Here is a 17,093-nt window from a genome sequence, read left to right on the forward strand (position 1 = left end):
AGCTAGCACATAATATGCACTCAGTGATGCTATTTCTTTGATAGGCATTATCAAAGTTCGCCAACATTTTCTGGTGCTACCCTTTCTGGCACATGGTAGAAGTGCACTTCATGGCTCGCTTTTGGTTACCTGAGGCCATGGGACTGGTTCCAGATAGTAAGTTGTGAGCAAAAAGTGACGTATACTTGAAACTGCCAAAGCAAGGCCCATTTTCCTTTCGACATGATGCTGGCAATGTTCAAGATCATGGTTGCTCTCTCAGCTTGAGTTCCACAGCTATAATGAGGAGTGTGTCCCAGCTAACCCAGGAAGGATGAGTGGAATGAATAAGAAACAAGTTTTGTTATTTTCAGCCACTGGGATTTTGGTGGAGGTGTTCTTGCAGCATAATTCAACCTTTCCTGCTGCTCCTGCTGCTTTCCTCTACTTAAACAACCAACAGTTCAAACTGAGAAAAAAGGAACATCATTTAATTGGTGGCTTGAGGGATGTCTGATTGGTTCTGTGATCTCACCCTGGTCATATGGGGAAGTCACTTGTCCAGACTGAAGCTAGAATGAACTTTTCTCATGTTGGGGATGGATCCACGCTTCCACATGGAGTGAGACATGGTCTCACTCTGTCACCCAGGCTGGAGTGCAGTGATGCAGTCATAGCTCACTGCAACCTTAGGTCCTGGGCTCAAGTGGTCCTCAGCCTCCCACGTAGCTAGGACTACAAATGTGAGCCACTGAGCAGGCCTTTATCACTTAAAATATGTAAATGTTCTATTCCCCCACCTCCCATGACTTTACTAGATTTATTAATAAAATAAAGAGCTAGTTGAGTATAACCTAGCAGCAATAAAACACTATCCTAGAATGTCAAATTCTATTTCAACAAATGTTATTACTACCAATGTCTCTGATTACTAAGAATGTTTACCAACTCTAGTTGATAATTGATAATTTTATGTAATATTTGCCATAGCTAAATTTCATGACAATAATTGTGAACTTCTCTCAGTGTTCAGCACAGAGATAGCTGACTTATGGTACTTCATAGAAAAATAAAAGGTAACCATTCTTTTTTTTTTTTTTTTTGAGAGGCAGTTTTGCTCTTGTTGCCCAGGCTGGAGTGCAATGGCACGATCTCAGCTCTCCACAACCTCTGCCTCCCGGGTTCAAGCGGATTCTCCTGCCTCAGTCTCCCGAGTATCTGGGATTACAGGCATGCGCCACCACGCCCGGCTAATTTTGTATTTTAATAGAGACGGGGTTTCTCTATTTTGGTCAGGCTCGCCTCGAAGTCCCAACCTCAGGTGGTCCGCCCGCCTTGGCCTCCCAAAGTGCTGGGATTACAGGCGTGAGCCACTGTGCCCGGCCTAAGGTAACCGTTCTTAAGGTGTTATTGGCAGGCGGTATGAGTTTAGATCAGGATTGCATTCAGCTGCATATAAGAGAAACTACCATGGTGGCTTAGCCAAATGGAGTTCATTCTTCTCGTGTAACAAGAAGTCTGGAGATAGATGGCTCGCTACTGGCACAGCTGCTTCAGGACATCATCAGGGGCCCAGGTTCCTTCTAGCTTTCTGCTCTACCATCCTTAGCATGTGGCTCTTGTCCTCTTCGTTGCAAGGTGGCTGCCTTTCTTGCAGGTATCCTCATTCCAGACAATGAAAAAGGAAGGGCAAAGAGCAAAATATACACGCCAGCTGGGTCTGTCCTTTTTTCATCAGAATCTGCTGCTTTCCTGGAAACCTCTCCCTGTAGAATCATATGATCACCGTAGCTGTAAGGGAGTCTGTGGGAGTATTTTAGCTGGGCTCACTGCCACCCCAAACAAAATCATATTTCTGTTAACAAAAAAAGAAGAATAGAAAGGATCTTGGGTAGAGAACGAGTCATATCTTCCATTGAGCCTCAAGTGCATTATCTGATATCTTTGCAACAAAACTATGAAGTACTTACTATTATTTCCTGGTTTTCCTCTCATGTTTTACATTAGGAAACTGAGGCACAGAGGGCTTAACTAACTGACCTAGGGTCACCCAGATGATGGGTAGCAAAACTGGGATCTGAAGCTAGGCAGTCTTTGGAAGATGATTTTCAAATAATCACAAAAGGCAAAAGTGGAAAGTCTGTCAAGTTTAGAGATTGGTTCTGGGCACGGCCAAGGTCTCTTGGGCAATCTGCCAGCAGGTCCCTGTGGGAGGCAGTTATGATGTCATGTCTTTCCTGCTGTAACCACATACTCTCAGACTCCAGATAGTCCTAAGGCAGCTGTGACAAGCATCTGTATTAGCTTACTAGTGAGGCAGGGTTCATGGGTCCAAAAAACTTGGCACATCAGTGCTTCTGGGCAGCAACAGGGATTGGGGGAGGGGTGAGGCAAAGGTGTGGCCTTTCTGCCCTCTTAGCTTAGGGTGTGTGTTTCAGACATGCTATAAAGTACTTCAGGTTCAAGGAGAAAACAAAATCTTTTGAAGCAATAAATATTGACAAAAACTTAAATAATTATTAAAATGCTGGGCTTTTTTTTTTTTTTTGGACTCACTCTGTTATCTTTATTCATTGTTTTACTTAACTTTAACAGCTTCTGGCCTGTAGTAGAAAATATGAAGTGTAGCAACAAGAAGAAAGGCTCCGCTCAGGGCAGGAGAGCAGAAGCACTGGGAGCCAGCCAGTGTTCTCAGGTTGTAAAATAAAATCTCTAGACCAATTGGACGCTGGCCTCAGGCCATGGCAGTGATTAATGCCAGAGTTGTAAAAAGTGCCATGGTGGGAACGGTTAGCCAGGTTGTACTGTGTGTGTGTGTGCTGGTTTTTTCCTTAAAGTAGCTTAATATGAAACACAAAATTCTCAGTTGTTTTGGAATCTAAAAATAAAATTAAAGACTCATTTACTTTTCTCTGTCTCTCTTTTTTTTAAGGAGACAGGTTCTTGCTCTGTTGCCCAGGCTGGAGTGCAGTGGCATGATCATAGCTCACTGTAACCTCAAACTTAGTCCTAAGCTCAAGCAATCCTCCCGCCTCAGCCTCCCAAGTAGCTAGGATGACAGGTGTGTGCCACCAAGGCTGGCTAATTTAAAATTTTTTTTTGTAGAGACAGGGTCTCATTATGTTGCCCAGGCTGGTCTCAAACTCCTAGCCTCAAGCAATCTTTCCCTATCTGCCTCCCAAAGTGCTGGGATTATAGGCATGAACCACTGCACCCAGCCTTCCTCTTTTTTTTTTATTTTTTATTTTTTTGAGACAGAGTTTCTCTCTTGTTGCCCAGGCTGGAGTGCAGTGGCATGATCTCAGCTCACCACAAACTCTGCCTCCCGGGTTCAACCGATTCTCCTGCCTCAGCCTCCTGAGTAGCTGGGATTACAGGCATGCGCCACCACGCCCGGCTAATTTTGTATTTTTAGTAGAGACGGGGTTTCTCCATGTTGGTCAGGCTGGTCTCGAACTCCCAACTTCAGGTGATCCACTCGCTTTGGTTTCCCAAAGTGCTGGGATTACAGGCGTGAGCAACCGTGCCCGGCCAGCCTCTCTTTTAATTAAGAACTTAGCCAACTTTACAGAAGAAGCCTAAGTAACATTAAGCTCCAAACCAGTTATATCACTCCAAGTCTCCCCTGATCTTTGTTAGTATACATCAGTACATTTTTACACAGATGTAATTAGTGTAGTAGACATATAATTCTGCATTCTACTTTTTTCACTTAACCTTACTTCATATGAACATGTTCATATTGCCTTGAAACATGTTTTGCGTTTTTTTCTAAGCTTTAGAGTATTCTGATACATTGATCAGTCATTGCTTGCTTAATCATCCCCTTATTGCTGGGTATACGGGCTGTTTTCATGGTTTTGCTGTTATAAATGATGCTACTTCAAACATTTTTGTACAAATTCTTTTTTGCACTTAGGTTATTTCTCAGGATGATGTTCCCCACAGTGGCCTTATTTAGTCAATGTGTATAAAGAGTTACTTATCTCTAATTGTTCTCTGACTTACAGTATCATCAGCAATGTAGAAATACACCTGCTTTTCCACATCACTTGATGTGCCAATTATTTACCTGTTGTCTCATAGCTCCACACCAACCCCACTCTACTCTGCTTCACAATGCTGGGGCTAGAAGCCTGCAAAGCACATTTCCCAGGCTTCATTTCTAGCTGGCTTCTTGTTAGGTTCTGTCAATAGAAGAGGCCAGCAGAAAATTAGAAAGTATAAGGGAGGAAGAAGCCATAGTTTTCTTCCTTTCTGCTTCTGGCAGTATTTCTAGAAGTGACTTCATTTCTGGACGTCCTCTCTCTGGTGTTCCCAGAATCCTATTTGGCATTCCCAATGACACAATAAGACATGCAGTCTTGTGCTGTGGTAGTGCTACCTCCTCCTTCTTATTCTGCCAGTTTCTTTCTTTCTATCTTTATTAATCTCAGGGTTACCTACCTTTCCCTTTTGATCTTTCAGTTCTCCCAACAATATAGTTTCCTGTATTAAATACCCTCTCTTTGAAATAACTAGCTTGGTTGCTAATTTCCTGACTAGATCCTGGTTTAGAAACTGGGTCTTCTAATTCTAATACATATTTTATTAGGTTAATGTGAGTATAATGGCACCCAAAGTCCTATTTTGCATTTTAAAAATTCGTAGTGGAAATAGGTTTTTTTTTTTTTTAAATGTAAACATTTCATTAACAAATATAATTTATTTGTAAATTTAAATCTAGTCTTAGGGTCTTTATTCAATTTTTGTTAGATTATTTTTCTGTTTTAATAAATATTGTAGTGGTTGAATGGTGGTTCCTAAAACATAGGTCCATGTCTAAATACCTGGAACTTGTGAATGTTACCTTATTTGGAAAAAGGGTCTCCGTGGAAGTAATAGTTAAGGGTTTTAGGATTAGCTCTTCCTGGTTATCTGGATAGGGGCCCAAAATCCAATGACAGGTGTTGGATTGGATAAGAGAAAGGCAGAAACTGGGCATGGTGGCACACGTCTGAAGTCCCAGCTACTCAAGGATCACTTGAGCCCAGGAGTTCAAGACTGCACTGCATCATAATCATCTCTGGGAATAGCCACTGCACTCCAGCTTGGGCAATCTAGCAACACCTCATCTCTTAAAGAGAGAGAGAGAGAGAAAGACCAAGAGGCAGAGATAGAGCTAGAGAGAGAAAGAGAGAGATTTGAGACATACAGAAGAAGAGAAGACACAGACCATATGAAGATGAGGGCAGAAACTAGAGTTATGCAGCCATAAGACAAGAAATGCCTGGAGCCACTAGAAGCTGAAAGAGGCAAGGAAGGATTCACCCCCAGAGCCTCTGGAGGGAGGATGGAGCATTGCCAACACCTTGATTTTGGACTTTTGGCCTCCGGAACTGTGAGGAAATAAATTTCTGCTGTTTTAAGCTACTCGGTTTGTGGCAGTTTGTTGCGGCAGCCACATGAAATGAAGACAAATATTAAACAATTTCAGTATTGTTAAAAACTATTTTTTCTTTGTTTCATTTGTAGTATTCAAAGTCCTATACATTAATGGGGGAAAAGGTCACACAAATATTGACATTAAATAATTGGGTTTCAGATCCTTCTCTACTTGTAGCCATCTCTTATTTAGTATTTGTCCCTACCTTTTTTTAGGTGAGATTTATTACAAGTTGTTCTTGTTCTGTTCTGTTCTATTCTGTTTCATTTTGCTGATGGCTCTAATAAACCTTATAATTAGGTCTCTATGACATTCATGTTCAGAGAAAAAAACTTTATCAGCTTCTTATTGAGACAAGACTCTTAAAATTAATTTATCTTTGCCTATCTCTTTTTTTCTCTCAATCTTTCTTTTTAAATTTTCAATCCATCAATTATCCTGTTTTCTTCCCATTCTTTTACTTCCTTGTATATCAGCTATTCCCAACCTTTTTGTTTTGTTTTTGTTTTTTGAGACAGGGTCTCACTCTGTCACCCAGGCTGCAGTGCAGTGGTGCAGTCACAGCTCACTGCAGCCTCAACCTCCTGGGCTCAAGTGATCCTCCCACCTCAGCCTCCTGAGAAGCTGGGACTATGGCGTCACCATGTCTGGCTAATTTTTGTATTTTTAGGAGAAACAAGGTTTCACCGCGCTGCCCAGGATGGTCTCAAACTCCTGGGCTCAAGTGATCTGCTGCCTTGGCCTCCCAAAGTGTTGGGATTACAGGCGTGAGCCACCGCGTCTGGCTCCAACTTTTTAAAAAATTGTGGCTACGGCCCCTCCACCGTCTGGGAAGTGAGGAGCTCCTCTGCCTGGCTGCTGTGCAACCCTCCAAGTGTGAAGTGACAGCCTTGTGTGTGATCTTTCTGCCCTCCCTTGCATTTTTGGCATTAAGGTTTACTTTTTAATTAAAAGTTTTTAAAAATATATGGCTAAAAACCCCTGTAATTTGTTTTTTTAAACCACCAAAGAGCCTCTTAATTAATTTCCCCCCAATAGTTCACTTTGAAGAATTTTGTCTGTAATCTGTATTTGCCAGTTGTGGTGGATATTAGTTGGTTTGCTTCTACCTAACAGGGTATTTATTTGGGAACTTGCCTTTTCCTGGTGTAGCCTACATGCTTCAAGGAAAACTAACTACCTTTTCCACCAATGACAGGGATAGGCCATGATTGACAGGCCAATCAGCATGGTTCCCCCTCGTCACCACCAACCACTGTCATTGATTTCAAAGTGGACATTGGAACTCAAATGATACAATCAAGGTGAATTTCAGGACTCTTGCTTAGAATGTTGGGACAGAAATGTGTGTTTTCTCCTACTGGATGTAAATCTGGAAGCACATAGCCCAGTTGCAGTTCCCAGCCACATTACATTCACAAGGGGAATTGGCATTAGAATGAAGGATGAAGCTAACATTGCACATAGCTAAGCAGAGAATGTTAAGAAAATGAATCCTTGATGATCTTGAGTTGCTGGATCACCCAAATTTTGAAGCTTACTTTATCTGTGATCTTGCCACTTAAGTGAGCCAATAACCCCTCTGTTGGTTAAGCCCATTTAAGCTGAGTTTTCTTTCTCTGATCGTACCCTTAACTGGTATATCATGCAATATTTAATTAGTCGTTTTTATTAAGATATGTAAATTTGATCTTTTGATCAATAATTGTAATACTTGTTGCCATTTATTATCTATAATATGCTGTTACATTGCAAAGTGGTTAAAATCATTATTATTGAAAGTATGTCAGTGGCTGAGGGAGAATGGCGTGGAAGGAGACACAGAAGCAGCACATTACCACCAACGACTTTAAATTTAATAACGAGCACTTATTCTTAAAATGTCCTTTAGCCACCCCACTGCAGGGATCTTCTTGTGGGAGGGAAAGTTCCTTCATACACATAGCCTGCTACCTTCTACTGTCTGCAGTTTCTTCTTACTGCCTTTCCTCAGAAGCAAACACAAAGTTCTCTCCTTGTCACACTTTAAAGCAGTTTGGCCCTTGTCTCTGATGCCTCGCCACTTAAACTATACTGAGGATTATACGGTCTCACCTTCTACTCCAATAAATGTTTTCCCAGTAAAGACAGTTACCTTCTAGAGGGGAAGTCTTGGTGCCAATTATTAAGATAAGGGTTTCACCTTGGGTGGCAAAGAGATTAAATCATTTTGTCAAGGACTCATAGTCAGGAAAGGAAGAACTGGGCTGTGAATGTAAGCGTATCTGTCTCTAAAGCAAAAGGTCTTCAGTTCAAGGAGCCAGAATTTTTTTTTTTTTTTTGAGACGGAGTCTCACTCTGTCGCCCAGGCTGGAGTGCAGTGGCGCGATCTTGGCTCACTGCAAGGGACTACAGGCGCCTGCCACCATGCCTGGCTAATTTCTTATTTTGTATTTTTAGTAGAGACGGGATTTCACCTTGTTAGCCAGGATGGTCTCGAGCTCCTGACCTCGTGATCTGCCCACCTCGGCCTCCCAAAGTGCTGGGATTACAGGCGTGAGCCACCGCGCCTTGCCCTAGGAGCCAGAAAACTTAAAACAAACAAACAAACAAAAAAATAGGCCAGGCGTGGTGGCTGACGCCTGTAATCCCAACACTTTTGGAAGCCCAGGCGAGTGTATCACTTGAGGTCAGGAGTTCGAGACCAGCCTGGCCAACATGGTGAAACCCCATCTCTACACCAAAAAATACAAAAATTAACCGGGTGTGGTGACATGTGCCTGTAGTCCCAGCTATTTGGGAGGCTGAGGTGGGAGAATCGCTTGAACCTGAATGGTGGAGGTTGCAGTGAGTCGAGATCATTCCACTGCACTCCAGCCTGGGCAATAGAGTGAGACCCTGTCTCAAAAATCAATACATAAAATAATAATAATAATAAAGCACAGGGTCTTAATAGTACACGGCAACTCTCAGCAAGAGGATTAAAGGATGCTATGCGACTTCTGAGTCTAGGCTAGAAAAGGCCATTCAGCCTTTGCTGCTGTACTTGGGAACTCACTCTGGGAGCCTTCCAGCTGCCACATTAGAGATTTGGCTGTGCTGAGACTGCCATTTGAAGAAATCACATGAAGACATATAGGTGCTTAAGGAGCCCCAGCTCCTCCAGCTCCTAGCTGTTTAAATCTTTCCAGCCCAGGCTCCAGATCCCACCCCAGGCATATTCTAACTGCAGCTTCATGAGGGACATTGTGTGAGAACTGCTTAGCAGAGCTCAGTCAAACCCTAGATTTGTAAGCAAAATAAATGATCATTATTGTATGAAGTCCCTGAATTTGGGATGGTTCATTACACAGCAACAGATAACTGGGGAAAAATGCACAATATATATTCATTCAGTCATGCAACATGTTGCTTGTCCTCATGGAGCTCACATTCTAGTGAAAAAGCTGTCCCACTCATTGTGATTCTCTTATAAGCCACTCTGCCATTTGGTTATCAGCATTATTTATTATACAGACCATTCTTCTCAAGGGCCTTTGGATGTTACATTTTAATCAACATCTGGAGACAATCTTGCTTTTGATATATTTGTCATACTAAGTGATGATACACATGACATTTTTTTCTTTTTCTTTTTTTTTCTTTTTTTGAGACAGAGTCTCGCTCTGTCGCCCAGGCTGGAGTGCAGTGGCGCAATCTCGGCTCACTGCCAGCTCCGCCTCCCAGGTTCACACCATTCTCCTGCCTCAGCCTCGCGAGTAGCTGGGACTACAGGCACCCGCCACCACACCCAGCTAATATTTTTATATTTTTAGTAGAGACGGGGTTTCGCCGCGTTAGCCAGGATGGTCTCGATCTCCTGACCTCGTGATCCGCCCGCCTCGGCCTCCCAAAGTGCTGGGATTACAGGCTTGAGCCACCGCACCCGGCCCAATATTTTTTTTCAAGTCAAATATTTCTATTATTATTTTGGTTTTCAGCTTCTTGAGTATTTTTTTGCCATTTGATTTTTTAATTAAACTTTTAATTTAAGATTATTATCAATACACATGCAGTTGTAAGAAATAATATGGAAATCTCTCGTACCTTTCATCCAGTTTATCCCAAATGGTAACATCTTGCAAAAGTATTATAGTATACTATCACAAGGACATTGACAGTCATACAGTCAAGAAAAAACATTTCCATCACTACACAGATCCTTCCTGTTGCCCTTTTACAGCCACGCCTCCTTCCTCCTCCAGCACACAGTCCCTGACTCCTGGCAACCATAATCTATTTGACACTTCCATAATATTATTATTTCAAGAAGGTTATTTAGGCCAGGCGTGGTGGCTCATGCTTGTAATCCCAACACTTTAGGAGGCTGAGGTGGGCGGATCGCTTGAGCTGGAGGTGGGAGGTTGCAATGAGCCATGACGGCTCCAGCCTGAGCAAAAGAGCTAGACCCTGTCTAAAAAAAAAAAAAAAAAAAAAAAAATGCTGGGCGCAGTGGCTCACCGCTGTAATCCCAGCACTTTGGGAGGCCAAAGCGGGCAGATCACGAGGTCAGGAGATCAAGACCATCCTGGCTAACACGGTGAAACCCCGTCTCTACTAAAAATACAAAAAATTAGCCGGGCGTTGTGGCGGGTGACTGTAGTCCCAGCTACTCCGAAGGCTGAGGCAGGAGAATGGCGTGAACTCGGGAGGCGGAGCTTGCAGTGAGCCGAAATCGCGCCACTGCACTCCAGCCTGGGTGACAGAGCAAGACTCCATCTCAAAAAAAAAAAAATTAAATATAAAATAAAAAAAAATAATAATTTAAAAAAGGTTATTTAAATAGATCATACGTAGCCTTTTGGAATTTTTGTTGTTGTTGTTGTTCAGCATAATTTCCTGGGATTCATGCAAGTTATGTATATAATAGCTCATTCCTTTTCATTGCTGAGTAGTATTCCATGGTATGGCTGTATCCCAGTTTGACCATTCATTCATCTGCTGAAGGGTATCTGGATTGTTTCAAGTTTTTAGCTGTCATGAATAAAGCTAGTATAAACATTTTGTGTATAGCTTTTCATGTGAACACAAGTCTTCATTTCCCTGGGATAAATGCCCAGGGGTGCAATTGCTGGGTCAGATGGTAATTTCATGTTTAGTTTGTTGTTGTTGTTGTTGTTTTAAGAAACCCCCAGGCTAGCAAGGTGACTCATGCCTATAATCCCAGCACTTGGGGAGGCTGAGGCAGCAGGATTGCTTGAGGCCAGGATGTCAAGACCAGCCCAGGCAACATAGTGAGCCTCTGTCTCTACTAAAAATTAAAAATCAATAAAAATTAGCTGGGCGTGGTAGCTGGGTAGTCCAGCTACTTGGAAGGCTGATGTGGGAGTATTGCTTGAGCCCCGGAGCTCACTGAGCCTCAGCCTGGGTGACAGAGCAAGACTCTGTCTATAAACAAACAAACAAACAAACCCCCCCCAAGACTTTCAAACCATTTCTCAGAAAGGCTGTATCATTTTATATTACCACTAGCAATGTATAGGTGATCTAATTTCTCTGCATGTCACCTGATTTTTAATAAGTTAAATACAGCTTCCCAGGTAAATAGTAGGTTTTTGTTTTTTTTAAACCTATCGTGGGAACCTGTTCTTTGTCCAATAAGATTGAGGCCTCTAACATGCTGGTTGACTCCTGGGGGTAGAACAGGGGCATGGCAAATTAGAAAAAAGATGAATGGATTTATTCCTGAGCCCAAGAAAAAAGAGAAAAAAGGAAAAAAGACAGTCAAAGAAGACAGCATCTAATTTTAACCCCCAGTGACTGCTGTCTTATTTTGGGTTCCTGATATCTTGTTTTAACCTGTTTCTATTGTAATCGTATCAGTAATCTCTTTGCCTTCAGGTGGTCTTTTCAAAGGCACTGAAAACCTTGAAGAGTGAGAGGCAATAGATTAGCTGTGAAAGCAAAAGGAGGTTTAAGAAGAGCTTTGAAATCACTGAAAGGTAACAGGGCTTTAGCTACAGCTCACTAAGTAGTCAAATCAATCTTTACTAAGTAGCTGGTTTTTAGAGCAAACGCTCTAGGTAAGGGGTGACTTCTCTAACGAAGCCTGGTAGTTTAATTTCTCCTGATAATTACATAGTGCCCTATTTTCTCTTAGGCAGACATGACTGCTGCTAAAACCACTGAGACATTTAGACATGACACACACAAGAAAGACAGAGGAGCAAAAGTTTATATTTAATCAGTTTCTGCTCCAAATAAAAAATGTTCAGATCTTTAATAGTTAAGGTAGATAGGACTTCTAATTGTTGTATTAAAAACTTCTAAATGCATGAATCCTGTTTTATGCACCCTTTGGCTTGGAAGTTACTGCTGTCTCTTATATGTGGCCCTTTAGTGGACAAACCTCTTCAATTTTATCAAGTTGATTTTCTTCATCATCCACAATATCAACATTCCTCATCTCTTTCTGGATTAAGTTGTCTGATCATCCAGAGACAAACAGCAAACTGATTTTTAAACAAAACCAAAATTTCTATTTTGGCTGGGTTTTCCATATTTTTGTCCCCCCATCTCCCACATCTCATCCCCTTTAAACCAAATCTTTTAGTAGGTGCTATTTTCTGATTTGCATTTCTTCAAATAAATATGCAACTACAAAGTAGTTTTGATTAGTGCTTGGTCTTACAAAAGTATTTCAGGGGTTCAAGTTCATAATCCCATTGGTATTTATCAGTGTTATTTCACAGAATTGAAAAGATTGTCACTAATTAATAATATAAGTAAGATTGTACTGGCAGTTGCAAAGAATCTCAGCAAGAATTTTTTTAAAGACATTATTTCCTTTACATTAATATATTATGTAAGAATTTCCACATGTTGATTTGCATAGAGTTGTGCCTGTGTTAGACATACACTACACTTTTTCCTCTACAGTAACACAGGAGAAAATATATCTCTGTAAATGACTCCTGACTGCGACAAGACCTGCCAATTTACCCTCAGATAAGTCTCTGAGAGCTTGATTGGAGTTATTACCTACTACTAAATCATCTTTAAGTCACTCTTCCTTAAGAGCACAAATATAGGCATTCTGGACTGCTCTGATCAAACCTTTAGGTTGTTATTCAAGCCAAAGTGGCCCCAGGTAACAGGGAGAGGAAAACATCTTACTATCTACTAAATAAAAACTAACTTTGGTAGAGCATTTTCTAATTAATTGTTTTCAACCTTTTTAAAATTTAATCTTCCCAACACATCTGTGAGGCTGGGATTCTATACCATTCTCCTTTTTTCATAGATTAGGAACCTGGGGCTCAAAAATACTAAACGAATTGCCAGTCATCACAAACAGTAAGTACCAGTGAGAATTGGCATTTAGATATTATGACTCCATTTCCAGTGCCTTTTCTAGTACAACTTGCTGAAAAGAGGGAAGGTGGAGAACATTAAAATGCATCTGTTATACTCAAAGTTAAGAATGCATTTCTTTTTAAACTGTCTTAGCCAGACTCAATGACATTTCTCAGAGGGGTTACTATCTGATTGCCTTACCTTACCTTTCCTGAACAAGGGAATTTCCTGTTTCCCCATAGGGTATTTCACTATCTGAAGATTAATGAAAATCTATATTTAAAATCTGAATCTAAATTTATAAATGTAGATTTCTAAATCTAAATCTAAATTTATATTTAAAATACTACTCAGATGGCATGCCGTCTTAAAGCAGGTTCTCCCAGGACTTTATTTATTCTCATATTCTTATAAGGAAATGTGAACCTCTGACTCTATCTCTCTGTTTCTTCTCTCAGTGGATTACATATAGGTTTAAACAATTCACTGCCTCACCCATATTGGATGAGTTTCTATAATGTTGGCAGGCCATGTGTTAGACCTGTGGAGGGGTTTATATGTCCCATGACTCCTTTACTTTAACTGTCTGGCTAACTGTGCACAGCTGCGGCTTTCTATATTCCTGGATGAATGTCTGCCATTAGCTTGCAGCTGACCATGGTGTTGGCATCCGTGTGTGGCCATGGATCATTATACACGCTGGGACTGTGTAGGGTTATGCAATTTCATTGCTTTTCCCACCTGATTTCTAACTACACCCAATTTATTTTATTATTCTCAATGTCTTTAAAAATTATTTTCTTCCCCAAAATGTTAAAAGGGAGAGGAAGAATGAATGGACCAAAGGAGAATGGATTTTGTAAACATTAAAAGATGCCCCAAAGAAGGAGAAGTGTTTGTGTGCTGAATTATTTTGAGTCTAGATTTCCTTAAATTTTGCCTTAAAAATTGACTTAAAAATTTTTTTAGCCCTGTTACAGTTTTTGGATGTAATTAACTACAGTGTTTTAAACATTTCACTTCTCACTATGTATTCTATACTACACATACCATAATAAACACTGGCTATGATCCCAACTTAGACTTGATTTAAAATAGAAGTACTTACGAATCCAAGCAAGAAAAAAAAGCATGCTAACACTCACAAGGCACATTCTTTTCTCACGCTTTCCTCAGCCTATTCCCCTGGGCAGTAAATTGTATAGTAAAATGACCAGTTTATTATTTGCTGTTTTCTTTCACTCTGCTGAGAAAAGCTACATTGCTGGCAAACTGACAGAAAATTTAAAAATGGAATCCAGTATTTTGTATGTCTGTTTACGGAATGTGTGCAGCATAGACTATTCACGTGATCTATATTTCTCTTTTTTTCTCCTAACTGGTATCAACAGAAATGTAATGAATGAGCTTCTTAAAGTAGATGGGATAAGCAGAGATATCCTCAGAAAATCAAGAGATGATTCTTGCTTTCCTTTTCCTAAAAATTCAAACAAACCATCAACTAATAACTAACTAAAAACGCTTTTATTTTTTAAGGGAAAAGCAGATTTAAAAAAATTAAAATTAATTTTTTAATATGTGCTCAGCTAATACTTCACTTATTAAGATGTTTAGAAAATGTTCACCTTTTTTTCTTACAAAACGGATCTTAATGGAAGCCCCCTGTTTGCCTCACCCATGAATTTTCATTTTTTTTTTTTTACTCTTTTTGGCCTTGTCTTTTATAAAATGTACTATTTTCACCCACAGCTTAAAAGAGCTTCTTTGATGTTCTTAGTACAACATAGTGTATGTAATGTCAGCTGTTTAAAGCTGGAGATCAGATTGTGCATAATAACATATGTAGTTTGGATTATATAAACACTACAGGAAGAAGGGGAGACAGGGCCTTTCTGTGTGCACATTTCAGATTGCTAGCTGTATGCCTGTTTAGAATGTTAAATACTCCTAACTAGGCAGTGATGAAGTTACTTCTTTAGTGTCTGTGACTTCTGAAACTATAAAGACAAAACTTTTTCAACTAAAAATAATTTAAAGATGATGCCAGTAATGAACATATTTATGTGATTTTCTACTTGCTACTTAAGGCGCTTTGAGAGTAGAGGGAAAAAAATTGCACTGCCTTCAAAGCCCTATTTAACTAAGCAATTTCATCAAAAATTTGGAAATACAGCTGAGAAGAGCCAAACCAGAAAAATGTGGTAGAAATGATAAATTTCATCCATTATACCTTTCTCCCATTATAAAGAAGTCTGGAGCAGGAAATCTTACCAGTCTATTTTCTTAGGATTGTTTCTCTTATATTTTAATATTTCAGATTAGTTAGACTGCTTGGAGTTTTTGTCTTTTGTTTGCATCATTCTTTTATCATTAAGGTTGCTGTCTGGCTTTTTTGTCTGTTGAAAGATTTCGTTTCAAGATAAATAAGACATTACCATATTTTTCAGCAATGAAACATTTCAGATGGAGAAAGAAGTCAATAGTTTTCTGTTTAAGTTTGTATTTTTATTTTAAATATTCGATCCTGCCTTGTTTCGGGAATACTTCAAGGCCGCTGATGTGTTTACTGCTCAAATATCAACACAGCAGTAATCAGGCCTTTGAAACTACGGGTGAAAAATCCAGTCCATTTCAGTCTTTTTAATTTATGAAAAGAGATTGTGTGGCATTTTGCTTCCTGTCCCTTTTCATAAGAACTTTAAATATGGACACCCCTCCTGCTGGTGTCTTTATATAGGGAAGCTCTGCGTGAGGTTGAAGTTTTTATGAGGAAACTTGTTTAAAACACAATCGTATTTTAAGGCGGGTTTGCCACCGCAAGGTTAGGGGTTACCAATAAATCGGTTTATAGCAACTTCTCTATTCTCTGCTCCAGACACACCAATGGGGTGACCCGTGCACAATTCCCGCTGGCCACACAAGGCAGCGGCAGTTCTAGTTGATCCTTCCTTGGTCAACTAGATCAACGAAGGCTGTCTTAGAGAGCTTCGGGTATTAAGTGGGCACAGTCCCTTAGGAAAATTTGGCTGCCTGGGATTCCTGGGAGGATCTTGGAGAACCCAGGACACCCGAATCCCTAGTCCCTATCCTGGTTTTTGCTCTGCTGGAGAATAACAAAACATTTTGGGAACTCAGGAGTTTAATTTACTGCCACCAACCGACAAAATAATAGCATCTTTGTGTGTTCTCTCCCCTCCGTCCCTCCCACCTCCTTCCGACAGAAGCACGACGCTGGCCCTCTGTGAATGTAGCGCAGACAGCACGGGCCAGCCCGGAGCGGTCGCAGGAGGCTCCAAACCCGCGGCCCCAGGGACGCCCGGGAAATCACCGGCCCCAGAACGTCCCCCATTCCTTTTGGGAAATAAAAAGACGCAGCCAGCGAGATGCCTTCTTAGACCTTCCAGCTCATTTAGCTCATTCTGGCCCCAGAAAGTGTGTTTGTGTTTGTGTGTAGTTAAGTGAGGCAGAGCAAATCCAAGAAAGCCGCACAAGCCACCCTATAGCGTCCACGGAAACTCCAGCTCGGTTAATTGCTCCCATATGTCCTCCTCGGCTGTGGTAAAAAAGCAGCGAGGAGGGAAGGCCGGGTCGCTTTATTGATTTTGAAGAGGCTGTAAAAAAGACTATGGCCCATTTCATTTTGGTCCCGGAGGGGCCTAGGCGCAGCCCCGGGGGACCCGGTGCCCAGAGGGACGGTAGGGTGCCTCAGGCCCGGACCTGGCGCCGAGAGGCGGGACAAGGGGACCTCGCGCCCGAGCCCCGCGGAAAGTTCGCGCTCCGCGCTCCAGCCGGTCCCTGGATCCGCCGCAGTTCGGGGCGGGGAGGGGCGCAGGAGGCGCGGCCGGGGCGGGCGCGCGAGAGGAAGGTGCCTTCGGGAACACGCGCAAGGGCGGGGATTCGCGCTGCCAATGAGGCCCCGGTGTGGGCAGAGCAAGGCGGGGAGACGGGCCGGAGCGGAGGCTTTGCTGTGGCAGCTGCTGGAGGGGCGGCCGCCTCGGGAGCCGGAGGAGAGGCAGCCGCGGAGCGCCGAGCTGGCCTCGCTCCGAGGCCCGGCCCTGGGTGTGGGGAACCGGCTGAGGAGCTGGAAACTTTCCCGGCAGGTAACTCCCGCAGCCCGGGCTCCGCCGCGGGCCTGCGAGCGCCCCGGGCATGGCCAGCTGCCAGTGTGCGGAGAGGTCGAGAGGGACCCGGGGAGGAGAGGGTGATGGGAGAAGGGAAAGGCGTGTGGGAAAGTTTCTGGAGCGCCCCCTCCTCCGCCGGGCACACCCGGGAGCTTTCCGGGAATAGGCACAGACATGTTGGGCGCCCCGGGCCTTGGTCTCGGCGGCTTTGGGGAGTCCGCACCTTCCTTGCGCGGTTCCCCCGCGCCAGACAG

At 42.2% G+C, this 17,093-nt stretch overlaps 1 protein-coding gene across 12 annotated transcripts in view; it reads left to right on the forward strand.

The window, feature by feature from the left end:
- Window positions 1–16,619: 16,619 nt before the first annotated feature.
- TANC1 (tetratricopeptide repeat, ankyrin repeat and coiled-coil containing 1) overlaps window positions 16,620–17,093 on the forward strand; it is a 262,694-nt gene continuing 262,220 nt past the window's right edge. For 10 of the 12 annotated variants that reach the window (XM_054548917.2, XM_054548921.2, XM_063712611.1 and 7 more), the window contains exon 1: window positions 16,632–16,818. Coding sequence is in view for 1 of the 12 variants with exons in the window: in XM_024243336.3 (XP_024099104.3) it covers window positions 16,627–16,818 (192 nt within the window). In the remaining 11 variants the exon portion in view is untranslated. Of the gene's footprint in view, window positions 16,819–17,093 lie in introns of all 12 variants that reach the window. The other 2 variants (XM_024243336.3, XM_024243334.3) reach the window with 2 other exon arrangements.

The sequence above is a fragment of the Pongo abelii genome, chromosome 11 (genome assembly GCF_028885655.2).
Source record: "Pongo abelii isolate AG06213 chromosome 11, NHGRI_mPonAbe1-v2.0_pri, whole genome shotgun sequence".
NCBI lineage: Eukaryota > Metazoa > Chordata > Mammalia > Primates > Hominidae > Pongo > Pongo abelii.